This window comes from Echiichthys vipera (genome assembly GCF_963691815.1).
Source record: "Echiichthys vipera genome assembly, chromosome: 5".
Classification (NCBI taxonomy): domain Eukaryota; kingdom Metazoa; phylum Chordata; class Actinopteri; order Perciformes; family Trachinidae; genus Echiichthys; species Echiichthys vipera.
The window spans coordinates 3,296,766-3,323,819 of record NC_139830.1 but is presented as its reverse complement, the minus strand read 5'-3'; the positions used below and the strand labels follow the sequence as shown (position 1 = coordinate 3,323,819).

The 27,054-nt window shown below is 43.5% G+C and overlaps 2 protein-coding genes across 5 annotated transcripts; both read left to right on the top strand.

Moving 5' to 3' along the window:
• Window positions 1-417: 417 nt before the first annotated feature.
• srsf7a (serine and arginine rich splicing factor 7a) lies at window positions 418-11,080 on the top strand. Of its 3 annotated transcripts, XR_014593199.1 has the most exons (10): window positions 418-613; window positions 2,836-2,919; window positions 3,717-3,950; window positions 4,186-4,362; window positions 4,503-4,589; window positions 4,848-4,889; window positions 5,317-5,361; window positions 5,893-6,027; window positions 6,960-7,514; window positions 10,118-11,080. XR_014593199.1 is itself a non-coding variant. In XM_083913673.1 (9 exons), the coding sequence occupies exons 2-9, from the start codon at window positions 2,852-2,854 to the stop codon at window positions 10,167-10,169; spliced, it is 840 nt and encodes a 279-aa protein (XP_083769799.1). In that variant the 5' UTR covers window positions 418-613; window positions 2,836-2,851; the 3' UTR covers window positions 10,170-11,080. The 3 variants fall into 3 exon arrangements, 2 of the variants coding, with proteins under 2 accessions (XP_083769799.1, XP_083769800.1); XM_083913673.1 differs by lacking the exon at window positions 6,960-7,514; XM_083913674.1 differs by lacking the exon at window positions 2,836-2,919 and having other exon boundaries at window positions 6,960-11,080.
• A 1,753-nt stretch (window positions 11,081-12,833) lies between these two features.
• On the top strand, window positions 12,834-25,368 carry LOC310947148 (heterogeneous nuclear ribonucleoprotein L-like). Of its 2 annotated transcripts, none has more exons than XM_083913849.1 (14): window positions 12,834-12,934; window positions 14,663-14,778; window positions 15,755-15,992; window positions 16,412-16,499; window positions 16,867-16,961; window positions 17,077-17,149; window positions 21,605-21,637; window positions 22,410-22,481; window positions 22,614-22,861; window positions 23,484-23,605; window positions 24,172-24,373; window positions 24,487-24,544; window positions 24,683-24,793; window positions 24,911-25,368. In XM_083913849.1, the coding sequence occupies exons 1-14, from the start codon at window positions 12,857-12,859 to the stop codon at window positions 24,967-24,969; spliced, it is 1,593 nt and encodes a 530-aa protein (XP_083769975.1). In that variant the 5' UTR covers window positions 12,834-12,856; the 3' UTR covers window positions 24,970-25,368. The 2 variants fall into 2 exon arrangements, with proteins under 2 accessions (XP_083769975.1, XP_083769974.1); XM_083913848.1 differs by having other exon boundaries at window positions 24,683-24,802.
• Window positions 25,369-27,054: the final 1,686 nt, after the last annotated feature.

Sequence of the window (27,054 nt, the reverse complement as noted above, 5' to 3'; positions counted from 1 at the left end):
TACAATGACTTTTTTAAACTTATTTCACCATACTTTACTACTAGTTTTTTATTTTTCCACATTCTATACTTTGACTTTTATTTACTTTTTTCAACACAGTTCTACGACATTTGTTTGCCTTTTTGAAACTTCAGTACAATGACGTTTTTTTACTTTAATTATAATAATAATAATAAAAACAATTATTATTATTATTAATATCATTATTGTTAGTATTATTATTATTATCATCATCATCATTATTATTATTATTATTATAATAATAATGATTATTATTATTATGATAATTATCATTATTATTATTATAATTATCACCATAGACTGAAAAAAGAGGAATCTCGTCTGCCGGGAATCATCACACGAAGAAGAAGCGTCGCAGTGCGCAGATGCGGATGTGACGTAGCCATTGCCTGTAGTTCTTGAGTGGTGGTTATTCTGCGACAGACATGTGGAGGACTCGTTAGTGGTCCACGAGAGGGGCTATTTACCGAGTTTAACCTGCGGAGAAAGAGTATTTAAAGGGTGAAATACAGCCTCGGACTTCCGTTTGAGGCGGCGAATCTCACCTGTGCGCGGAGCTCGAACCAGGAATCACCGGGAACGGCGGGAGAAGGTAACGGGAGCTAATGCTAACAGTCGCCATTGTTTATGAGCAGCAGGCGGAGAGAGGCCTGCTAACTGCTAACGCGAACACCGTCATATAACCTCTTAAATACAACACACAGCGAACATATAATGTTTTATTTACTCGACTAGTGAAATGTTAAATATTAAATATTCATTAAATTGTTATTAAATTGAGGTTTAGTGAGTTAGAAATGGCTCCAAGAGGGTCACTGTGCCGACTGTAGCTAGCTAACGTTAGCTACATAGACTGGTTTTATTTTATTTTACTATTAAGAAGATTCAATATAAACTAAACAAACATGCATTTCTAATTGTTAAAATAAGACTTGCGTGAATTAAAATGTTTAAAACTAGTAAAATATTTAAAAATAACAAGCATACACATAAAAATGCTTAAATAATTAATAGTTTTTGCTAACTTTTTATTTTTTTTAATGTTTTAAAGTCTTTAAGAGTCTTTAAAAATAAAGGAGGGTAGAGTTTAAGTCAAATAATGTATGTATAAAGTGTTTTAGCTAAAATAAAGATAATAAATGTGTTAATTTAACCTACATAATATCCAGGATTGTGAATAATTAGAATTAAATCCGTCTTTGTTAGTATAAATATATTTACAAAACATTTTAAAAGGTGCTTCTGTACCGCGCTTATCTTTTTAATTCAATTCAACAGCGTGTCCTCAGCTTCAGGTCCCTTAAATTATCATTATAGTAAGGTTCAAAAACACTGGTGGGCCTTAATGAAGCGTGGTCGGCCATTAAATCACTCCGCGTCCCTGTGTTTACCTAATGTGAGTCATTCGGCTCTGTGGATGCGGTTGTGATTAGATCCTGGGGGTTGAGGGGGTTTCAGGAGGCCGTGTTTGGCGCGCTCACAGGCGGTAGGGTGGCCGGTGAGGCGCTGTTGCACCTGCGGAGCTCCTCGGTGCCTCTTCCGCAGGTGCAGTGGTGGAGAAAGTAACATTTTATCCACAGTGCAAAGTCATAACAGGGCTTATCTCAACACATGCTTTTACACATTTATACAAGATTCAAGAAAAATTCTTTTTATCCTCAGGGGTCATTAGAGGTCAGGCATTAATGGCCAAGTATGCAAACATTCATGGGATTTGACTCGCTCACACAGGTAGACATAAACAATATACACACTTAGGACACGTAAATAAAAATAATAACATGGGACGGATATATGGATATACAATCCAGATGGCACAATAGACACATAAGTTATGGATATATACATAAATGTAACATGAGACAGGGTCTTATATACAATTTTATATATATAAAATGACCAAATCACGAAAGAGTGACTGACTAAGAATAAATAGATGATACTTAACGTATAGAGTAGGTCTAGACCACACTTTATAACCTGTTTATGATTTACAGAGACGCAATTCCTCCATGATTAACGAGTAATGAGCAAGCTGTACTAGCTATAATAATAAAAAAGTAATAGTTATACACAGTATTTATCCAGCAATACATATAACCTTTCCTTTTAACAGGCATTAACGTGGAACAGACCCGGCTTTCACAAATGCCTCACTGTTAAAACGCTCAAGTCCTGCGTTCAAACCCGTACTGAAGTAAAATCATTTAACTAACTTAAACTAAAAGTACTAACCTGTCCCTGCCATGTTTTCCTATTTTATCTGATGTTTCTAGATTCATTCACCTGCTGCATTCATGTGTATGTTCCCTGTTTCTGCTGTCGATGTTTATGGTTGTGCTCGTTTTAACTCCTTTTTATATCATGTTGGGTAGTTTATGAACGTACAGCAATGCATCATCATACGTGATGACCAACTTTGGTACTTGGTAAATAGGTAGAATTGGGGGAGGGGGGTCTGGGGGTTTCCTTTCCAGGAAAATTTGAACTTTAATGACCTTCTGGAGACTTTTAAAGAAGGGAAATAACAAAATAAATACACTGCAACTGCAATTTTAATGTCAAATGCTTTAATTTAATCTCTCTTAAAGCAGCCCGTAGCACCAGCCTTTAAGGAACATAGGTGTGGGCCGGCCCTGTGCAGTTTAATTTGCGGTAAAGGGTAGAGTTGTCCACCCTGGTTCTGTTCTTTGTAACTCTCTCTCTGACTGTACTGAACGCCCTCTCTGACGATGCATTGCTGTTGGGGTTTGCACGAAAGTGCCTTCATCCGTTTAGTCAGACTCCTGAACCTCCCATCTTTTGCCACGATAGCCAAAAATCGGGAGAAATGCGGGAGAAATTTGATCGCAGGAGTGAAAGCCGGGAGTCTCCCGGGAAAAACGGGAGGGGTGGCAAGTATGTGTATCATATTCTACAAGATCATCATGTGTTTGTAGCTTGGCTGTCCTTGTGAGAAACGTGTATCTTTAAAACTTTGTACATTTTCCAGCTCATTCAAGGGGCTTTTTATTAAAGACTTAGAAGTAGGATCATTCTCTCAACACATACAGGAACACCTCGCCCTTCAGTTCATCACCAACATTCAACATCAACACAGCTGGAGATACATGGTTTTCACTGGACAGGGAGGGGACGAACAATCTCACCTGAAATGTATTAAATCTGTCACATAAAAGGAGTTTAATTACTATATTTACTTTAGCTCCTCCAAAATCTCTCCCAGCTCCGGAGATGATGTTGTTTTGCCGACAGTGAACTTAACTGGTGGCACAGATTTTGTTTTTTAAGCACCCACAGGGATCAATAAAACCTCTCCAAGTAAATGTAAAGTCTAAAACCAGCAGCTTTAGATGTTGTTGTTTTTGTGGGTTGTAAATCACTTTGGACAAAAGGATGTTAGGCTGACGGTGGCAGAGGTTCACTGACTTAACTCCTGTCATCTTAAATGTGGAGCTGCAGCAGCCGATTATGTTCATAATTAATTAATCAGATTGTTTTCTTTCATACCACATTATTTATTAAGGCTATTAAGATACTATTAAAGGTAAATTGAGTCCAAACTAGTTTGTTAGAGGTTAATGTGTAAAACAGATGCTTTTAAAATGATTATCAAAGCGAGTCAGTTAACTTCTGTCACTTAACCTGTTGATTAATTGATTATGCTTTAATTCTTGCACCTTTTTTCCCAACAGGGACGGGGATATGTCGTACTATTCATCCTCCCGTAGCTCGTCCCGGGCCACCGACTGTAAAGTGTATGTGGGTGACTTGGGCAACGGTGCTGCCAAGGGGGAGCTGGAGCGAGCGTTTAGTTATTACGGCCCGCTGAGAACCGTGTGGGTGGCCAGGAACCCACCGGGGTTCGCCTTTGTGGAGTTTGAGGACCCCAGAGACGCAGAAGATGCCGTGAAAGGCATGGATGGAAAGTACGTCGCAGCATTTTCCTGTAATGCCAAGACCAGACAATTAAAAACTTAAACCACTATTGTTTACAGTCCTTAAATTCTGTTTGTGTTGCCTCGTAACAAACAAAAGAAACACAAACAGCCAATTATTAGTGGACAGAAGAAGACAAAAGTGTCTAATCCGTGCAGCCTGCATTAAGATTATTGCACAGATTAAAAAAGTCTTTGGCATCGTCCTGACCTTTCTTTGCCCCAGGATCCTTTGTGGTTCCCGTGTCCGCGTGGAGATGTCAACGGGCATGTCCAGGAAGGGCCGTGGGCGCCCCAGCCGACGCCAGTTCGACCCCAATGATCGCTGCTACCAGTGTGGGGACCGGGGCCACTACGCCTACGACTGCTACCGCTTCAGCAAGAGAGGCGGCCGTCGCAGCAGGTGAGGAAACGCACTGTTTTACGCACGGGTGTGACTGATACGCTGCACACTGTCGTTTGTTGCTCTGGTGTGAACAGTGTTTGTCATTGTGTACCATCAAAGACGGACGTGGACAAATGTGTTTTGTGTTTCTGTTCCAGGTCTCGCTCCCATTCTCGATCTCGCTCCAGGTCCAGGTCCCGCGGGCGCCGTTATCGCTCTCGCTCCCGCAGCCGTAGCCACAGCCGGTACGTCAGCACAAACAGACACACAGACAAACGGCTGCTTTGGGGTCTGAATCATGGTGCTTTGTGCATCAAACCGGATGCATTTGAGCCTGAATGCACTGGTTTAAAAACTTTAATTTTGCCCACGTTCATCCAAATACTTCATCAACATGCACACAGTTGTTCTTATGTTGAATATTAAATAATGAACGGTTATGCTTTGTCATGTTTATTCAGTTCGACAGATGTTTATCCTTTTTGTACTGCCTGTGTTTTCAGGAGCCGTCGCCGATCTCCGTCCTATTCCAGACGCAGGAGCAGGTAAGAATACAGCTCGTGTGCATGTGATCCATGTAGCCTCAGCACTGTTGTTAGTCCAGTTCTGCAGACAGGAGTAAGATCAGATGTTCCTTTATGAGTCCCACAAAGCGTCAATAAGAAACAATAGATTGTAGAAGAATAGGAACCGTATAAACACAGGGAAATATAAGAATTACAGGAACAATATATTTTAAATTTCCACCAAGGCACAGAGGAACATATGAGTATTGTGCATTGAGATTGAGATTCACCTGAGCTGAGTATTTCACACTGAAGTGAACCCACGTGGGGAACATTATCGTGCAGTTATTGTCATTATTTAGTATTATTATTGTTTTGGTGTGTGTGGTCTACTGGGAGCAGTGCTGGTTGTACATCTCAAGTGTGGACTTTGTGACTGAATCCACTTTGCCTCCTGTAACGTTAGGTCTGGCTCCCCAGCCCGGTCCAAGTCCAGGACTCCAGCGAGAAGGTAGGTTGTGTCAGCTGCAGGTTTTTTTTTTAAACCCCATTTACTCAGCGTGTATCTGAAACGCACAGTTGTTTGGGCGTCGCAAACCCGTCCTGGTGGTGACGTGACTGTAGAGTGAGACACACCAAGTAACATAGTTTTGAATGATTCTCTGTACACGCACATGGTTCGGACCGCTACCGCACAGTTTCACATTTAGAAAATACAGAAGAAAACCGTTTTACTCCGCGCATATTTACAACAATAGCAGAGAATTAGGATTTATCTGCCCAAATGGACGGGACAGTGACAAGATGGACATCTATATTGAGTCCCACCAAGAGGAGTTCTCTCTCTTTTTCCTCCAAAACTGAGAGCAAACGAGAAATCTTCTTGACACAATGTTGGATCAACCAATCCGCATGCTTGACTGGCAGGTCAGCGCCTCACGCACACAACATCCTTTCCTGCTTAGCTCTGCAGAAGAATCATTCCACACTGGTCGTTCAGTGCGGGAGCAATGTAAATGTCTTTCTCTCTCTTCTTCTTCAGTCGTTCCAGATCTCGCTCTCGGTCTGGCTCTGCGCCCAGGGGACGCTCTGCGCCCAGGGGACGCTCTGCGCCCAGGGGACGCACTGCCTCCCGATCCCGTTCACGATCTCCGTCGGCCAATCACAAGAGGAACAGGTAAGCCCTCAGTTTAGATGTCTGTCGTTCTCTGAGACGTCGTAGGCTGTTTAGTACATTTCTAATGCTTAGTCCTGCCAGTGTCAGTGTTTAACCAAGACATTTTTTAGACGTATGGAAGAAGCTCCAGTAAGGTCGAGGTTAGCCATTATAGATTTTTAATGTCGCAGTTCAGACCGCAACTATCCTGCGCTCCAAGAGAGGGTCAGATATGTTCTTCACGTTAGCCAGAAGTAGGGGCTCCATCCTAGGCAGGGAATGGTTGTTTCATAGACCCTCCTTCCACCTCCGGGGAGCGTCATGCCGCCACCAAGCGACCGCCACTTGCCGGTGAGATGGACGACCACAGAGACCCCCTCCGCCTCGACGACGCGGAGAGATCTGCATCTGCCGCCTCTGCTGTTGGCCAGCAGTGGTGTGGGGGAGGGACGGAGGACCTGGACCCTCTGTCTGGTGTAGATGAAAGATTAGACCTCTCTTTCTCGTGCTCTCTTTTTGCAACTCTTGTTAAATCTGCACTGTTTAACCATCAGTCTCACCTGATCTGGAAAAGAGAGCACAGGAAAGACACTCAGCTTGTGAACTGTTCAGCCTCTTAGCAGCTAAAACCAGGGAAATGCACTCATGTCCTCTGTACTCTGCCTGTTTTGATCTCACCCACCCCAGATGTAGCTCGATTCTACACAGATTGATTCAGGCTGACAGAGCAAGAGAGGAAATTGTATTTATTGGATTGAGTGTTAAGTAAAGACTGTCAGAGGTACTTTTGTAAATGTTTCCAGTTTAAATTCCCTCTTCTGAATTTGGCTAGATCAAGAGAACTCTCCAGAACAATATGAACTGATAATGAGACAAAAGGACACCATTTGGTGTGACTTAAGTTAAGCATCTTTGCAGCACAGTTTTGTTTATTTTTCATATTTTCTTTAAAGCGTGTGGTGGGAGCTGAGCACTGCACTGACACCGCAGCTGATCCCAGGCCCAGGGTCTGCCAGCTGGCGGTGTGTACGTCCTGCGGGAGGGTGACTAAGCGCTGACCTGAGATCAGCCTTCGCCTGCATCTGGTGTTAGACAGCGAGAAAGAGGTCGACCTACCGACCGAACCCTCCGCACAGTGAACGGGCGGCCGTCTGTTCAACCGACGCACACGCTCAGACGAGATCAGCCCGCGCACACATACAGTTGTTCTACTAGAGTCACCCAGCCAGCCAGCCTTCAGACGTACCAGAGGGCTGACCCACACAGATCAGAGTTCGACCACTACCTTTTTAAATCCATTACCTACCTACCTACCTACCAGATCCCCCTACCTACCAGAGTTCTTCGGCCTCTGTCTTAGCTTCTGAAAGTGCGAGAAAGAGAGCTGACGAGAGATCAGTCTTCAAGAGCCTCCCAGCGCAGTGTCTCTGCAAGTTGTAGTCATCCGTCCTTCAGTCCTTTCATCCTTCGCTTCTCTGTACTTGTTGTTTCTGCCACTGTCTCCAAAGGTAACCAAAAATCAAACCCCCTGACAAAGCTCATGTTCATGGTGAAAGAAAAAAAAATGCTCAGGTCTGATGTAGTCTGGGAAGCTGGTGATTCTGTTTTTTTGTTTAAAGAGCTAAAAGTTGAGCCTTAAAACAAGCATGCTCAGAGTGTGAATGTGTGTGTTTGCATGTGTGAGGATGAGTGAGTGAGTGCAACAGAGGAAGGCAAGGTGAATTTTAATGCACTGATATCTCTTAGGAGGCTTTGTCAGATATGTTTTCTTCCTGTGCCACTTAAGTTGCACCAACATTATCGTTTTAGGGCGCACTCACACTGTCCTTCCGTACTCTGCCCGAGCACGTTTCATGGCTAAAGTCTAGTTAGTTTGACCAGTGTGAGTGAAACCGCACCGCGCCTAGCTGCTGCTCTCTTGTCGACCACGGCCCGTTTGGGAGAGGTGGGCTTTTGTAAAGTGCGTTTGCACGTGTACGAGCACGAGGCCTACGGCGGTTCTGAGGTCATTTCCTGTGCGCCTGTTGGGACGTAGAAAAAAGAAGGAGGGACCATGTGCGGACATTTCAAACAATGGCGGTGAAAGGTTCACGTTGGTGTGATGCGGAGGTGGAGTGTTTACTGCAGATTTGGTCGATGAAAAGATTCAAAAACAGTCGACAAGACGCACAAAAACTCTGAGGTCTATGTACAAACGGGCCTGGACGGGGGACAAGGACCCTAAAGCACGGGGCGCGGTACGGTTGGACAGTGTGAGTGCGCCCTAAAAGTACTTTATGATAGTGTGTATTTGAGTGCAGTATAAAAATAATAATAATAATGGCGACTTTCAAAGGTGTAGTTCCTTCTCTGGTCATAATTTCAATTAGGGCTGAACGATATGATCAGTTTTGGGTCTAATATTGAAATTCTCTTCCGTATTTTCAATATACACAAGCAATAAAGCATCTATCCTGTCAGGCTGTTCAGTCTTACGTAACACCCTTTTAAAATACAATTTCTGGGTCCAAACGCCATTGAGACGAGACAACGTGACCGATTATCAGCGCCTCTTTGGTCAGCTAGGCGTCTTTCATCGATAAGAGGTAAAATAACATTTATGTTTTTTAAAAACTCAGATCTGTCCAAACAACGGGCAACACGGCACTGCAGCGTTGTAGAAACACGAGGCCTGGGCCCGGAAATCTTATTTTGAAAGGGTGTTGCGTCACATCTTAACAGCCGCTACATTAGATACAGTCAACATATAAGGTGCTCTTTCATCTGCTGTTTTGATGAGATGCTGCATGAATTGATATGAACTTGATCTATTTAACTGTAAAAACCTTCACAGGAAGTAGAATATCATAACTTGCGCACGCTGACGAACATGGCGCCACCGCTCGCCTCGTACACAGTTTGTGGTCACATGTAACTGTGTGTGCACCATAGATGGACTTGATGACCCCGTGGTGGTCCCAGCCCCTCCATGTTCAACTTAAAAAGTCAAACATTTTTATCCCAAAGAGGATTTCTGTCAATTTGTTTCCCTTTTTAACCGCGCTGGTGTTTGCTCAGGTGGTCAGCATCATGATTGACCGCTGTAACCGCAGACTGGCTCCAAAATGAAAACGCGGTGCGTCCCGTATCTGGGCTACGTCGTCTACACTTTTTGCAGAGTGCGGCTGTGTCGTCCATCTCTATTTACACTCTGTGGTACAAACACACAGCCCACAGTGTCAGGCGTCTCCTAGCTTTTTGAAAATTGGGTCAAATTAAATGTGATGTATCGTTCAGCCCTAGTCCACCCATGTGCTGCCCCCTCTTTTTTCTGTTTGTAGTCATTAAAGGATTAAAGTCAGAGTAGCAACTATGCTAACAACCTGTTGTAGCCACAGGTGAGGAGACGGTCAGGGACCTGTATCAGTTATTTGAGTGTGGGGTGTGTTTCCCCATGTAGGGTTCATTATATATTTAGTAATTTCCTTAAAATACAAAGATTACCTTAGACCAGGGGTGTCAAAGTGATCCCGTAAAGGGTCGTGTGGCTGCAGGTTTTCAGTCCAACCAAGCAAGAACACACCTGACTCGACTTATTCAATCACCTGAACTGTCTTCACACAGTCGATTTGTTGGACCAGGTGTGTTTTTGATTGGTTGGAATGAAAACCTGCAGCCACACGGCCCTTTACGGGATCACTCTGACACCCATGCCATAGACCAGGGCTGCCCAACCTGGCTCCTGGAGAGCCACTGTCCTGCATGTTTTAGGTTTCTCCCTACCCTAACACACCTGAGTCTAATGATTTCCAAACCTGTGACGAGCTTCAGCTGCTTGATAACAAGCACATCATTAGACTCCGGTGTGTTGGAGCAGAGAGAAACCTAAAACATGCAGGACAGTGGCTCTCCAGGAGCCGGGTTGGGCAGCCCTGCCGTAGACGAATGTAACACAACGCAGATGCAAATATCTGTCGCTCTTGAGATGCACAGTTAGCGAGTATCAGCGCCCATCCAGTCATGACCTTCTCACGTGTACACTGTTAAGTTGGTTGAGTAATGTGTTGTCTTTATTGTGTGTGTCTTCCATCCTCCCCTGCGGCGCGCTAACTCCTCTCCATTTCTGTTTCAGTCGTTCCCGTTCAGCAAGTCCACACCGAAGCGCCACGCCGGCGGACGACTGAGTGAAGAAGACTTATTAGTTCGTTAACAGACAGACCCTCAACCCCTGCACCCTGTCTGCTTTTTACAGCCCTACAGCAGCTGTTGTTCCCCCCCCCCCCGTACTTGTCTGTCTAGTCCCAGCCTTTCTTTCTTTTTTTTTTTTAAGTATCATTTTCTCCCCAGGACTGTAGACGTCACGCAGCCTCAGATTGTTGATTTAGTCGGTATAGCAGGTGAAAATCAGTTTAATTTGATGGATTGTTTTAAGTGTCGCTGCAGCGTAGGTCTTCTCAGACGTCGCGTGGCAAAGTGTACGAAGCGACGCTCGTGTCGAGGTGATAGTGAATGTTGAATCTGACTTTTTAGCCGTGACGTGAGCAGCTCGTACGCCGTACGCGTTCTTCACTGGAAGATCGGTCGATGCGGACCTCGAGGATGAAGACGCTGCATTGGATGAACTGATTTTATTCTCTAAGAGCGCCAAATATTTTCCCCCTCCTCCATTTGAGACCCAGCATAGGATTTTTTTTTTTTTCGTGTGTGTGTGTGTGTGCGTTTGTGTGTGTGTGTTGATCTCCAGTTTGACTCGAGTTCAAATACGCTTTCCACTCATGATGGCATACGGAGGTAGATGCTGGAGCGCGTCCCTCTTTAGCTATGACATCACATTCCTACTGTTAGTTGTTTCTGCGCTGCACTGCCCCCTTTTTATGAACCATCAGCTTCACTCGTGTGCTGAACGGGACCCCCCCCCCCCCTCACCCCACTCTCTCCTCAGTGTGTTGATCTCTCCGAGTTGTTTGTGACTTTTAATTTTAAGATATATAACAGTGCTGAAGTTTGATTTGTGTCAGGGCTGCTTTAACAGTTTGTTCTGTTCCTGGCTTCTACGGTGAGACAGCGGCAGTTTTATTTTTGAATAAACCTCTTCATCAAACATCGGCCGTCCTGTTTTATTTCAGACAGACACGTTTACTTTACTTTAACCCTTTAATTTGACGTTTTGTGTCACTTTTAAAGTAGTTCTTGTTGTCCTGATGAGATAGACCGTGTACTAGAATCATACCCCAGTTTGTTGTCTTATAACTTTCGTGCAATTCTTAAAAAGGACATTTCATACAACAGGTGTACACACTAAATAACACACTTTAGGCGATGGTTTACTGTAAAAACTCTACAACTGTGAAAAGAACACAGACTGAAATTAACTGAATCAAAATCACATAAAAAGGATTTTGACTGATTTGTTTCTTGTGCAGAAATGGACGTAAAGCTAAAACGAGGATAACAAACCTGGACAAAAGTGTGTGTGTGTGTGAGACAAACCTGGACAAGTGTGTGAGACAAACCTGGACAAGTGTGTGCGTGTGTGTGAGACAAACCTGGTCAAGAGTGTGTGTGTGTGTGAGACAAACCTGGTCAAAAGTGTGTGTGTGTGTGTGACACAAACCTGGTCAAAAGTGTGTGTGTGAGACAAACCTGGTCAAAAGTGTGTGTGTGAGACAAACCTGGTCAAAAGTGTGTGTGTGAGACAAACCTGGTCAAAAGTGTGTGTGTGTGTGTGAGAGACAAACCTGGTCAAAAGTGTGTGTGTGTGTGAGACAAACCTGGTCAAAAGTGTGTGTGTGTGTGTGTGTGTTACAAACCTGGACCTGCGTGTGTGTGTGAGAGAGACAAACCTGGACGTGTGTGTGTGTGTGTGTGTGTGTTACAAACCTGGACCTGCGTGTGTGTGTGTGAGAGAGACAAACCTGGACGTGCGTGTGTGTGTGAGAGACAAACCTGGACAAGTGTGTGTATATATATACACTTTTTACAACTATGTGCGAAAACAATTCAGCATCATACTTTTTCATAGGAATATATGTGGCAGTCATTTTTCTTTTTTTAATTAATATTAGTCTTACATTATCCTGACATTAGTAAATTTAAGAAGATAGAGTACTTAAATATTAAATAAGAGAAAAATAGGTAGAAAATAGAACAATAGATATTAAGTACAGATAAATTAAATAAAAAAATAATAAAAAAATACAATAGTAAGTTGAAAGGAAGGGTTTGTAATTAACTTAAAAAAAATCTTTATCAGCTGTATAAATACTATTTTTATTCAATTTAATTCTTGTTCATAATTTTGATAGACTGAAACTAATTCTGCAATGTAATTTTCTGCAGAGGTTTGGCGTTATTTGGAGCCGTATTAGTGGTTAAAAAAAGACGTTTTAATGCGTTTAACTCACTGCCCCATGCTTATCCGTGTTAGCCGCAGCAGGCTGTTAGCGACTCCATGGAAAATCTACGTTAGTAGTTCACACACAAGAAAAAAAGTCTCTTAATGGCTCATTTGATGATTGAATTCGCTTAAAAAAAGACCCTGAGATGATTTTACACCGGAATGTCCCTTTAAAGCTGAAATAAAATCAGTATCGGCTCAATAAAATCAGTATCGGTCGATTCCTGATCCACACTATGCTTGAATCCTGCCTGTTGACGCCTCCTCTTTCCCTATTGGCTGTCTCTCAAGTAAAAGATAGATTGACAGCTTCCCTGAGCCAATCACAGCCCGCGGTGCCGCTGACAGCTTCCCTAAGCCAATCACAGCCCGCGGTGCCGCTGTGGTGGGCGGGGCTACGGGAGCCTAGTTTTTCTTGACTTTCCGTCCATTTCAGTCCGTCGTCACAACCAGCGCCTTTATAACCGGGACAACATGGCGACCGCAACGAGCCGTTACTACAGCGAAGACGGCAGGGCCACCAAACGACAGAAGACCGACGGCATGGCCACGGTGAGTCGGGTTTGCGGGGATGTTTTCCGTTAAAAGAACCGTTTAAATCACCTAACCGCCGTGTTTGACGGTTGAATTTGATTCATTCAGACGGAGCAAAAAAAAAAAATGTCGCAGGTCGGTAAATCTGCGGTTGTGTTGGAGGGTTTTGGCGCGTTATTCTTCCATTTTTATAATCATTTTAAAATTAAATTATGCTTTTGACACCTCACCGAAGGATGAATAAAGATATAAAGCCGTGTTTTATGAATGTAAGTGTGTCTGAGGGCGGGTTCTCCCCCCGGCTGGGCCTCGCTCTCAGCTCGGCTTTGTTCTAGTTACTGTTACCGGTTAGCATCGTGCTAACACAGAGCTAACGTTACCCATAAGGCTGTGCGGCACCAGTGCGTTTATCATGTAACTTCTTTTATAGTTAATTGGATTATTATCTTAGAAAAATACTAAATCCAGGGCTCTTAAAGGTGCTTTAAATGCTTGATTTTCAATGTTTTGTTTTCAAGGTTTTAAAAGTGCTTGAGTTTTGCATAAAGTGCTTTAAAATGCTTGGATTAATATCTGCATTTCTTTCAAAACAAACAATAAAGTACAATAAAATAAGCCAGACCCTGCAGTGAAATAAAACTTTTCAGTATTTATGTATTTGTAGACGTTTATATTGTTTTACCACAGCTGTAACGTGCTGGAAAAGCTTGAAAAGTGCTTGAATTAAGGATTAAGTGCTTTAAAATGCTTGTATTAGTGTCTGCATTTCTTTCACAACAAACAACAGAGCTAATAAAATAAGCCTTTCCAGTATTTATGTATTAGAAGTATATATTATTGTACCACAGTTGTAAGGTGCTGGACAAGTCTGAAAACTGGATCTTGAAAAGTACTTGAATTTTGGATAAAGTGCTTGAAAATTGTATCCGCATCTCTCAAAACAAAAAATAGAGTAACTAAAATAAGCCAGATCCTGCAGTGAAATAAAACCTTTCAGTATGTGTGTATTTGTAGACGTTTATATGGTTTTACCACAGCTGCACGGAGCTGGAAAACCCTGAAAAGTGCTTGAATTTAACATTTGTAAAGTTGTATGAACCCTGTATATCCATAAAATTATTTTTAGTACCAAACAACCCTCCTTTTTAAAGACTTTAAACCATATTTGACCACTGTGGAAAAGTTAAAACTAATAAACATGTAAAACTATTTGATTATTTTGGTTTACTTGCAGTGCAGTAAAAAAGTGCAAGAGTATGAAACTACTTAAGTAAATGACCCCAGATGTGTAGTTAAGCACCATGCATAGTTACATCCCATCACTGCACATATTTCTTTTATTTCATCTGTATATGACAGGGACTGTGCTCATTGAGCAACAACACATTTCATGTATTGTCCCTGGTCAGATGGTAAAAAGCCATCTTTAAAACAGAATATATATCTTAAAATGTACAAGTATCATGATAAAAATGCACAAAGCTGTTAATGTTAGCTGCTACTACCCGCACACAGCGCAGTGTACAACATTAATCCTGTCTAAATTATAATTTAATCTCAACAGCCTACCACAGTATATTTAACTGCTACTCCATAACTGTGCATATGATAAAGATGTGAAAGCAATGCAAGAAACGGCAGAGGACCGTCCAAGCCAGACGAGGAGAAACAAACATGTAGACTTTAAGATGAAAAGAGTACGTTTTCACACTAACATGTCATCGTTCTCTGTTTTCTTCAACACAGGGGTACGAAGACCCACACAAGACTCTCCCGTCTGTGGTGGTTCACGTCCGCGGGCTGGTGGACGGTGTCACGGAGGCTGACCTTGTGGAGGCCTTGCAAGAATTTGGAGCAATCAGGTAAACAAGGAGAGCGTTTTAGTATGGGAAAGAATGTGTCCTTTTCTACAGTATAGGTGCGTTTTCATTAGGGTCAAATACCTGAAATGAGGCGTGTCTATCTCGCCGAACACCCCTAATTTGCGTTTGAGTGGTCGTTTGTTTACCCTGTGTGGGAGCAGGGCCGTTTTTCTCCCCTGAGAGCCCGGTTGATGATTGTTTTACCACACGTCACACCATGCTGGGAGCTACAACCAGACACCACAGCAACACGGTGATGTCTCTTTTATCCAGTGGTGAAGAAGAACACTGCACAGAAAATGATCTGTGCACGAGCACCATTGCACTGACCTCCAGCCCTTTGCTGCATGCTCCCTCTCTGACACACACACACACTCTGTACTGCAGTGGGGTGACAGCCTGTCTATCAACAAACACTTTCACAGCCCCCATAATCTTTAAGGTGGGGTGTTTTCTTTCATGTTACTTGTACATAAGTTGACGTTGTGAATCACACAGGCCGCCTTAAATCAAACTGAAACTTTTTTTAAAGAACGGTGCTCCACCGCGTCACTGATTGGCTGATCACAGGCGATCTAAACCCATTCAGAGCGATACCCCACCTCAATTGTCTCGTTAATCCCTCTGGGGCCTTTGTTTGTAATGGAAACACGACGAGTGAACAGCCATTTGAGAGGGCGTGGCCTGAAACTTTCTGTGTGCCCACATTTTACCCTAATGGAAACACTTCTTATGTTCATGGCAGGAAGGCACTGATGGTGTCATTTTATTTATTTTCATACGTTTGGTTACTGTAACACCGTGATACCTCCCAAACCGAATGCTGGATTTAGTTTCGGTGGCAACTTGTAACCTTTTTGAAGTTTCAAGTAAAATGTTGATAAGAAATTAGTTGCAAATGTGACCAAAGCAGTTCACAGCATCTGTCTGTTTCGTCTAACCCCCTCTCCTTTTTTTAATCACTTTTGTGTTGTAGTTATGTTGTGGTGATGCCCAAGAAGCGTCAGGCACTGGTGGAGTACGAAGACATGAACGGATCCTCCACGGCTGTAACCTACGCTGCAGACAACCAGGTCTACATCGCCGGTCACCCAGCGTTCATCAACTACTCCACCAGTCAGAAGATCTCCAGGCCGGGAGACTCCGATGACTCTCGAAGTGTGAACAATGTTCTTCTGCTCACCATCATGAACCCCATCTACCCCATCACCACGGTAAATGCAACGTTTTGGGCTGTTGGTACACCTGCGGTTTGATTTGCTGAAATATCTAATTACATTAGTGTGACCGTTGGCCGCTTGGTATAAGAAGCAGAAACACACACACTTCATTAAACAAAGGCCTGCTTTTCTCTGGCTTATATTGTCCTCTATCATAGCGTTCCTATCCACCCTAGAGTCAAGGGGTTGTTCTGATATACTTTAACGTTGACCCGAGATCAGACTTGCACACGCTGCAGCGTTGTTGCGCCCAATTTGATTCAACATTTGCCTTTGCGATGAAATGTTAACAAAAGATGAAGATGAAATGTTACAAAAAACAGTGTGTTCAGCACACACAAACATATAAACTCTGTCACACTCACACGTACGCGCTCCCTGCACGTAGCATTTAACCTGGTGCCTTTTCACAGGACGTCCTCTACACCATCTGCAACAACTGTGGGCCCGTCCAGAGAATCGTCATCTTCAGGAAGAACGGCGTCCAGGCGATGGTTGAATATCCTTTTTACCAGTGGTTTGCTATCCAACATGGAGGCACGATTGCTGTAACAACCTTACAAATAAAAGAACAGACTGCTGGAATTTCTGCCAGTTCTAAACCCGAATGAACAGACTAGTCGTTGGTGTAGTTAATGATACTTGTCTGTTTTCAAACCAGCCTGTTCTAAAAAAAACATAGGTGTGTTTCAAAGATGTAAATGATAAATCCCTGCTATTCAAAGTTAATTTGATTGGCTGGTGGCTTCTGTCTGTTAATCATCAGGAGGCACGTGCATAATGGTTTTGTAGGTGCTAGGAACAACACACTCGTGTGCGTTATCCAACCCTTTGCTCCCCTTTGTTGTCCTTAACTCTGTCATCACATTCGACTCTGTGCAAAGCGCCCAGCGGGCCAAAGCATCGCTCAACGGAGCCGACATCTACTCTGGCTGCTGCACGCTGAAGATCGAGTACGCCAAGGTGCGTAGTTTCATAGTGCGGTGGGCGTAAAACAACACGGACGCCTGCACAAGATGCTGCATGTTGAAGCCTTAATCTGTAAATTCATGCTTGTGTTTAAAACGTGTTTCCTCAGCCCACTCGTCTGAACGTGTTCAAGAACGACCAAGACACCTGGGACTACACGAACCCCAACCTGGGAGGCCCAGGTAAAGCAACCCACAAACACACTCTCACGTGTTCTTCTTTAGCTTAGTGGTCTGATACTGTCGATCATATGTTGCACCTTTCATCTCTAATGCTGCTAAATATTTATCATTTAAATCATTTTTGGGGAAAACTGAGTACGTTCGGGGAAATCAGGGAAATGATCCTGTTCAAATCAGTGGGCATCAGTAATTTAAGATGGCATCAGAAATGGGAAACACCCACAACTCCAGCTTTTTATTTATTAATCTGTAACTAAATATATATATTGAGTAATTAATATCTTGTGTGGTGGAACAGCAGGAACACTTTTGCAAACAGAAAGACGACTTTACTTCCAACCAACATCATTTTTCAGTCACTTTCCCAGAACCAAACCTGGAAACAGTTCGCTCTTCTCCGTAGTTTCAGGTGCGCGTTCTTGTTCCCTGTGGCATGTGGTTGTTCTGGGTTACTTCACCTGATAAAGGAGGTAGTAGTCCTGGGTGGAGCCCTCAGCTGGTCTCCATTTACTGGGTACTTGATTAAACTGTAAACAAAAACAGCGTAGCCACCGCTGCAGTTTCAGCGCCTGAGCTGTTGTTGCAGAAATTAATTTCCTCCTCTAAAACTGTCGCTAAAACACCGTAACGCTCAAGTTAAGTACAGGAGGAAGCCAAAAAAAGGTGAATGAACATATACGGCTTATTTATCAAGGGTTGGACTTTGAACAGATTTGATATTCATTAATTTTTTGCAGAGGAATTAATCAATTATCGTTACGCTTATTATTAAAAACAAATTTAAGAACTAAACCTATTTTAAAGGGTTTGCATTAAGGATGCACTAAGTATGACTTTAGGGCAGATATTATTTAAAATAAAAATTAGGCCAAAACCACTTTAGATTTGTCCTCATTTTGATGCATTTCCGAGTATTAGAATATATTTACTTTACTCTTTTTGAATAGCACGGTTTAAATATTAACTCTCTGCAAAGGCCAAATGAGGTTGGATCAGGTTTTTCATCCTTTGAGTCACAGGACCGTACCGTAAGTTGTCTTTTTGCCAGCACTTGCTGTTCCTGCGTTCCTTACCACGCCCAAAACGGTTGGAACAATATTTTAAAAAAGCACCATAACAGTTCAGGCAACATTTTTTTTGTTTTTCTTGACACTGAAATCACATTTCCTTGCCGCCAAGACTGATCCTGGTCTTTTCCACTGTCGTCTACCTTCTACTTTAAAATCTCCCAGTTAGTTGGTGTTGTTTTGAGAACAACATACTAAACGCTAGCACTTTTAGTCACAGAGTCTTAACCTGACTCTTTCTGTCTTGCTCCACTCGTCTATCCGGGATCGCTCCATAGCAGAGGTGTTTCAGGAGGATGGGCATTGTTAAAAATCCTTGCATATGATTGGATGAAGCACTTGTCCGTCATCTTTGACATGCCGTGACGCTACTGCTAGCAGAGCCATTTTGTAGATCAAACCCGGTCGGGAGAAAGGCGAAAACATGGTTTCCACCACCAAAAGCCTTCAGAGCCGTTCTCTGGTTCCACGCGGACATCTGCTTCTCCCATGAGAGCCGCCATTGTTTTCTGAAACAGTTGCTTTTCCACTACGTCACATGTATAAAACCCCACCCCATGGTCCTGATTGGGTCAACCATGTTCAGTGGGCCCTAACCCCTTTCCTATGGAGCGATAGCAAGTGGATGAGTGGAGCTAGTCGGAACTAAATTCATCTGGCGAGAGTCAGGTTAACAGAGCCTGATAGTCTGCAGCCAAAAATTAGTTTTATAGAACGGGTTCTGACAAAAGAGCTTGATTTAAAAAAAAAAAAAAAAATGTAGTCGACTAATCATTTAGTTGGTTCTAAATCGAGCTGTAAAACAAAATCTTGCAAAAGCACAACTCTACGATTTCTTTGGTTGAATGACTTCAAACCAAAAATTAGTCGACTAAGAGGGGCGGCCCCACAAAAGACCTCGTCTGGCCTTATTTTGAAGTGAGAACAGAGGCAACGACCAGCATCAGTCCGTCGGCTCTCTGCAACATCATGTAACTCTTATCTCCTCCCGATAAACCGGTGATCTCAACAAGTCCACAAAAAACACGCACAGGAGGGAGAGGCAGATACACGCTGACAACATCGCCACTCCGCAATATCCATCTCAAGTATCCACTTCTCCAGTGAGGACACTTTCATACAGAGGGCCAAATGTCCCCGCCCGAGACACAAAGGGGGGAAGCCTACAAGACAACATTCAACACGCCGATGTAGGACTGATTTACCGCTCACTCCTCATCTGCGCATTCCAGCACAAGAGCCACGGAGACAACGCACACTTCTAGAGGGTGGGGGGAGTTTTTTGGTACTGAGCTTCACTCGGGCCTTCCCCCCCACGCTTCTTCCTTTTCTCACCCATTTTGAGACACATTGAAGCAGGCCAAAGCTTGCATCTACAACCCAACCACCACCGTCTACACCAAACGGAGACTGATACCAGAGAAGACACAGCATCCACCCAAAAACAGAAGGTAGCGTCACAGTACAACAGCTGATGCATACTGATACTCACCAGTCGACCAAGGTCACATATGTAAAAAAGCTTCAGCCCCCCCTCCCTCCCTCTCGCTGTACTGTTTTTGGGTTGCTCGACACGAACAAAGCAAAACATCGAACACTCTCCGACACTCGCTTGACGCCGTAGCGACTGATCCAATAGATGAACTCCTCACACCCCCGACATCCAGCCGTAGCCAGCCACACCGGAGTCGACACGAGACGACTGATGAAGACACTGCTGACAACACCATCAAGCACACTCAGGCCCATCTTTGGTTTCATGTGTTTCCTCCCACATGGAGTTCTCTCTTGCTCTTTCTCCTCCATCTCTTCCTCTTTCCCTCCCTCTGATTTTCTTACATTCCTATCCCTTTTTTTTGAGTGCATTTTTTTTTTCTTGGTTATTTTTTAAAAGTCTAGAACCTGTGTAACGCCTTCCATGTGATGCAGGTTTGGCAATTTGCGGCTAAGAGGAGCCAGCTTCCCCAACTGTGAAATGTGCTCTATGGCAGCCTCAAGGCCTACCCCGTGGGGCGCTAAGCGGACTATACCAAAAAAAGGATGGGGGAAAACGCCAGCCAACAGCCAAACACCAATGGGGGCGTTTCAGCTTGATAAAACCAGGAATCGCTCCTGAGGCGGAGAGTTGTTTCCCCCCCCCTCAAAAGATGAAATGGATAAGAGTGTGGGATGAAATGAGTTGAGTGGCGAGTGGTGGAACTACTGCAGCGAATATATCTTCCTCCCCACTGTTTGTAAGCATGCAGTAAGTAAATCGAGACCCTCCTCGGGGAACATAACTGCACAGCACAACATGACCCCAACGCCCAGCACCCAACATCGCCACACAAGACTGACCCCTCATACAGGCTAAATCTTTCTCTTTCTGGACAAGGGGTGTCGGTTGGGGGTTCTGTCAGAGCCTGCGTTTTTCTAATGTCAATCAAACCTGCTGTGTGTGTCTTAACTTTGTCTCGTGCCAAGAGTCGCATCTTGTACCTGGACTTTCTCTGGCAGTTAAAATCGTTTTTTTAATCTGGTAAACAGGGTGTGACCAAGCCCCAACCACAGTGACTTCCTGGTTGGTCCAATACCGAAGCGCCAAAAACTGCAGTTCTGAGTTTCCAGTAGGGGCAGTTTGTATAATAGAGCGGTTTCTCATTGACCCCCATGTTAAACAGGTCGTTTTCACAGCATCATTAAACGCCCTTCAGCCAAACTGCCACTTTTTTAACCCAAGCAAAGTTTGGACAGAAGTCACAAAAGCGAAGCAATGTAGCGTGTACTGCTGTGGATGGCACCTTAGTCAGCGGTAACCGTAGATCAGCAGCTCTGTCGTTCTGTGAGGTAAAGGGACGACCGTTTTGTCAAAGGAGTCTGGTGGCAGTATAACGGCTTCTCTGAGGGTGAGGTAGAGCAGTGGAAATATTGTAACTATAGCGTAACTTAACAGTGAAGTAGCTAAAATCGTCTTTGCTGCAGCCGTCGTCCACAGCCGTACATGTAGATCTATTTAAAGCACCCAGACTTCATTGACGAATGTATTTTTACCTCAGAATACGCGGTTTGCTGTTCTTACTGCTGCCTCGATCGGTTAGCTTGCGTTATATAGAAATAGACCTAAATAGACACACAGGGGTCATTGAAAGCGTTTGAATTTGTGCAAGAATAGAAAATGAAAAAGAATCTCAGGTGTTTTAAAAGTTATTAACCGCAAACTGCCATTTTGTTCTTTTGAATTTGAGGACGTTGGGCCTGGAAAGTCCTTGAATGAGATGTTTTGACAGCTTTGTCATGAGTGGTTTTACTCTCCCCACATTTGAAACTGGGGTCGTTTAAAAAGAAATGTACTTATTTTATCAGCTTTGCTTCATTCTGATTGTGTGTATTTTGCTGTGTATCTGTGCAGATGGTGATGCAGATGGCAACGGGAGCAATTCAGGTGTGTGTGTGAGCGTGCAAAGTTATTTCTCTAAATTTGAGACTTTTCCAGAGCCACTTGTTTGATGTTCGTCCCCTTTCCACCTTCATGTTTCCCTCTGATCCATTTTCAGTGCTCAAAGTTTACCGTTGAGGATTAGGGCGGTTTTTAGGGTCATTTACATCCCGAAACCTTCCCTCCCGTTCCACTCAACTAAATTTAATACAGACAAAAGTCAATTGCAGAAATTGAGTTACACATGTCTGCACTTGTACGGATGCATGCAATGGATCAATCTTGCCTGTAAAGATCCGTACAAGTCCTGATTTGAGTTCAGTCAAGGATAAAGTTAATTATTTATTTTCTAGTGTGCAATCTGAGACAGTTTGGCGTCTAAATGTAGTGACAGTTTATCTGAAGCTGATTTTTATCTAGGGTTGTACCGTATAGTTGAAAGGTTTAATCGTAATGTTGACAGCATTCGGTTGTTGCATGTCTGATCATTCTGTTTTAACCTGGTATTTCTGCCCTGTTGCAGAGAAAGATTATACACTAATATTACTATTATATGTAGAATTATATTCTAGTGGTATCAATGTAGCATTCAGATATAAAGTCAAAAATAGATGATTATCCGGTAATAGCTTTTAAAAAGGTCAAATTCAAAGTATGACAACAGACTTACGCAGCTTCATTTAAAAGCCTTTTAGAAGCTTCAAATGTAGAAAACAAAAAAAGTTTGGTACAGTTGTTTATGTATCTCACCTTTTCTCCTCTAACTTTGTCCTCACAGATGACGTAAACGCCAACCCCAACAAGCGCCAGAGACAGCCGGCTCTGCTGGGCGACCACCCTCCAGAGTACGGTAAGACTCGACTCTCCTTTCTTTAGTTCCTGAAATGCGTTCTGCGTAGACGCTCTGGATATTAAATGTCTCTGTTGAGTTGACCACCTTCTGTAGTTAATCTTCTGTTCACTCTGTTGCCTCGTTCCTTAGGTGGTGGTTACCACGGCTACGACGAGAGCTACGGATCACCGCCCTACGAGGGCCGCCGCATGGGTCCACCGATGAGAGGGCGCGGAGGCAGAAGCTACGGGCCGGGCTACGGACCTCCTCCCCCTCCTCCTGGCGAGTACGGCGGCCACGCCGAGTCTCCCGTCGTCATGTTGTACGGACTAGAGCCTGTCAAGATGAACGCAGACCGTGTCTTCAATATCTTTTGTCTCTATGGCAACGTAGAGCGGGTCAGTATCCGACTGTAGTTCTGTCTGGTGTCCACAGTAAGATCTGCAGGCGGCCGTGTTTTTAGTAGTGCATGAATCAGGCGACATACACGCACATAATCACTTGATACCAGTGCAGGAAATTAGATTTTAATTATTAAAACTGTGATTGATTACCACACTTTTTGGAAAACTCTGGGAAAATACTGTCCAGCATCAACACAAGCACTTTACATACACAGGAAGGATAGAAAAGAGCAGTTAACTGGTGTTTTATTATGCCAACTTTGATGTTTATGCAAACACAAAGTGCTGTTTCAATATGAAACTTGGTGTGTCTCAGTACTTTTTGAACATTTCCATCACACATTTTAACAGTGTGATAATAAGAAACACATCAGGTTAATCCTACTTTAAACCCTCCTTTTTAACTTCTATTTCAGTCTCTAATGCAGACAAACAGTGCTGCATGTAAACGCAATGATAAAGCAACAATAGTGCTTTTTATCTACTAATGTCGTTACTCACAACTTGATGTGTAAACACACACACACACACCTTTTCCTCAGGCCATGATCTGAAACAAAGCAGTTTGTCTCCAGGTGAGTCTTTGTCTCTTGTTGACCCCGACTTCTGTCCACAGGTGAAGTTCATGAAGAGTAAGCCCGGCGCAGCCATGGTGGAAATGGGAGACTGCTACGCCGTGGACCGCGCCATCACTCACCTCAACAACAACTTCCTGTTCGGACAGAGACTGAACGTGTGGTGAGTTCAGCCCCGACAGTTCTCACATGAAACCTGCTGAAGCCTCCGGCTGCTAGGACAAAGTCCTGCTGGTCTCGAGATGTAGCTGTGAAACAAAGAACACCTGCATGTTAATATCAGACCACAACTCTGATTTTACTGCCTGATATCTGACAGATCCCGCTCAGCACGACACTTTAAACACTAACTCATTGAACAGGGATAAAAGATAATACAGGGATTGTAGAATTGGTTGATAATATAATACTGTGTGTGTGTATATATAATGTTAAATATGCTTTATTTGTTTAGGAAAGCAGCCATTTGGGTACTTTTTCAGTCATATTGGTGCATAATCCACATAAAGGTCAAAATCTTTGAGCTCTAATTAAATAATGTGGCGCTGCCTTTTAGACTTTCCAAACGTTTATCCACCGTTGGTCAAGAGGCAGCAGAGGTGTCAGTCGATTCTGTTGAGTTTGATTTTAAACGTCTGGGAACGATTAATCCACAACGCGGTCAGAAGTGTCGATGCTCCAGCTTCTCCTGGCGTCTCTCATTTGTAAATTCCTCCCCTCTCTGTGCAGCGTGTCCAAGCAGCAGGCCATCGTTCCCGGTCAGTGCTACGAGCTGGAGGACGGCTCCAGCAGCTTCAAGGACTTCCACGGCTCCAGGAACAACCGGTTCACCTCGCCAGAGCAGGCGGCCAAGAACCGCATCCAGCACCCGAGCAACGTGTTGCACTTCTTCAACGCCCAGCCAGACGTCACGCCAGAGATCTTCTCTCAGGTCTGTAGGAGGAGGAAGTGTGTGTGTGTTTGGATGCAATGAAAGCTTTGCCTGTCAGAATAAAAGCATTTAGTGCGTGCAGTCCTTCATAATAAATGTTGTGCTCTTTACAGATTTGTGATGAGATCGGTGTCAAGAGCCCCGTCAACGTCAAAATGTTCACAGGAAAGAGTAAGCTGCTTTGATTCTGCTCCGTTGGGATGTATTTCACTGACTGTGCGGGCAGTGGAAAGTGTATTTCCTGCCCTGATTAGACAGATTTCTGTATCTGGAGTGTGTGATGTTTAGTTCTGCCTCTGTAACCACCAGGTGGCGCCGCTCCCAGTGACCGCAGCGCCTCAGGTCTGCTGGAGTGGGAGTCCATCAATGATGCCATGGAGGCTCTGTCCATGATGAACCACTACCAGATGAAAAACGCAGGTACGAAACGTACGTACTGTAAGGTCTCGCACAACACACACTACACAATTAATGGGTTAAATTAAGAATCAGAGGAAGACGTTCTCATGTTTGTTCTCTCTCTCTCTCTCTCTCCAGCTGGTCCGTATCCGTACACCCTCAAACTGTGCTTCTCCACCGTTCAGCACGCCAACTGAGCGAGGGGACGGTCGCTCCACCATGAAATTGATTCCTAAAAGTGCAAACTCGTGTTCTGTGCAGATCTAAAAGTTTTGATATTTATGCCCCAGATGTGGTTTATAGAGTATCAGTACGTGTGTCTCTAATATTGAGTTGTCCTTTTTACTTTTTGTATTATTATGCTTCAACAGTGACCCGACGAGTGTGTTTTGAGAGGATCGGTTTGATGCTCAGGAGGTTCAGTGGCAGTGGACAACGTGGTTTTGTAAAAGAGTTGTCTTTTATTATTATAATGGCTCACTTTTTGTTTCTTTTGTTTTTTTAATTGCTAACTATTCAGTTTGGCGTCTGCGGGTCTGATGATGCAGATGGAGAATTGTTTTGTTCTAAGAAAATAAAAAATCAATATAAGTTAAGTTTTCACTGTTTCGTGTTTGTTCTGTGGATGTTTCTGAAACACACGGCTGTTTGGTTGATCTGGATGAGATCATGAGCAGAGCTGTGGTTTTAAATGGTACATTATAAAGACTTAAACTTTAAACAGTATGTGGTGTGTTCACTCTGGGGAAGTGATCACATGACGTGCCCTTTAAACCAGACGGTAGCTGTTGATGAAAACTGATCTTTCACAGCTTGAAAATATTCAATTGTGGCTCCAGAAACATTTTGTTTTCTTGGTTGGCAGCGACTCTTGACGTCTGACATGGTTTCATGACACTGGTGCACAACTTTTTTTGACTTTCTACACTCAGCGGCCACTTTATTAGGCACAGCTGGTGCTTAAAGTGTCAGTGTGGTCGTCTGCTGATGTTCCCTCTCTGTAGAAAGTCGGTGTGTTCACAGATGCTCTCCTGCATTCCTCTGTTGGAACCAGTGGATATTTGAGGTACTGTTGCCTTTCTATCAGCTCCGAGGAGAGGGGAGGGGGAGAGGGGGGAGGACAAGAGGGAGAAGGAAGATGAGGGAGAGGACAAGAGAAAGGAGAAAAGATTAGGACAAGAGGAGGTAGGAGGGGGAGAAGAAAGATGAGGGAGAGGACAAGAGAAAGAGGGGGAGGAGGACGAGAAGAAAAGGACAAGAGGAGGTAGGGGAGGAAGATGAGGGGGAGAAGAGAGGACAAGAGAAAGAGGGGGAGGAGGACAAGAGGAAGAAGAGAAGGACGAGGAGGTAGAGGGGAGAGGGAGGACAAGAGGAGGTAGGGGAGATGAGGAAGAAGATGAGGGGGAAAGGGAGGAGGACAAGAGGAAGAAGATGAGGGGGAAAGGGAGGAGGACAAGTGGAAGAAGATGAGGGGGTCTCCCCAGTCAGGTCCTCTGACCTTTGGCGTCAACATTTGCGCCCACAGAACGGCCGCTCACTGGATCTTTCCTCTTTTTAACCGTAACAGTAACCATGTGGGTCCCCGGACTTGCTAGGTTGAGAACTTATCACATCACTGTTTTAGCCATAGCAGACTTTCCTCATAGTAACACGCCACTAAAAAATATATTAATTCGACCTTCAGAAGATTAAAAGATCATAAAAATATGCAAATTAAAGTGAAAAGGTGTCAGATAACGACAGCTGTCATGTTTTCATATTCATTAGATTATTAATTCAAACTCTTCAATTAAATGTCTGAGGAGCGGTTTTTAATAATCATGCTTCAAAAATAAACATTGATACAAACTAAACAATATCAGACCCACTGATGAACCGTGCTACAGAGGCTTTCAACTGTAAGTTATTTAATAAATCCTACCGTGCTGTCAGATGTTAATTGTAGTGACATTTAACAAGTTATCAGGGGAGAGCGCGATCGCAGTCCCCCACTACCATAAATTATGCAATCGAGATTCCCACATTTGAGGAATTTCGCAAAATATAAACAGTATAAAAAGTTATTAAGTATACAAATGATATGATATAGAAATACTTTATTGATCCCAGCAGCATTACACACAGGCACATCAAAGCAGTGATATGAAAATACAATATAAAAATATACATATGTATAAATAAGCAAGTAAGTGCAAATGTAAACAAATATAAAAGGGGCAGTGGACAGATTATGCCAGAGTTTAACTGTTATTCTATAGTGTCAGTAACAGCAAATGACAAAT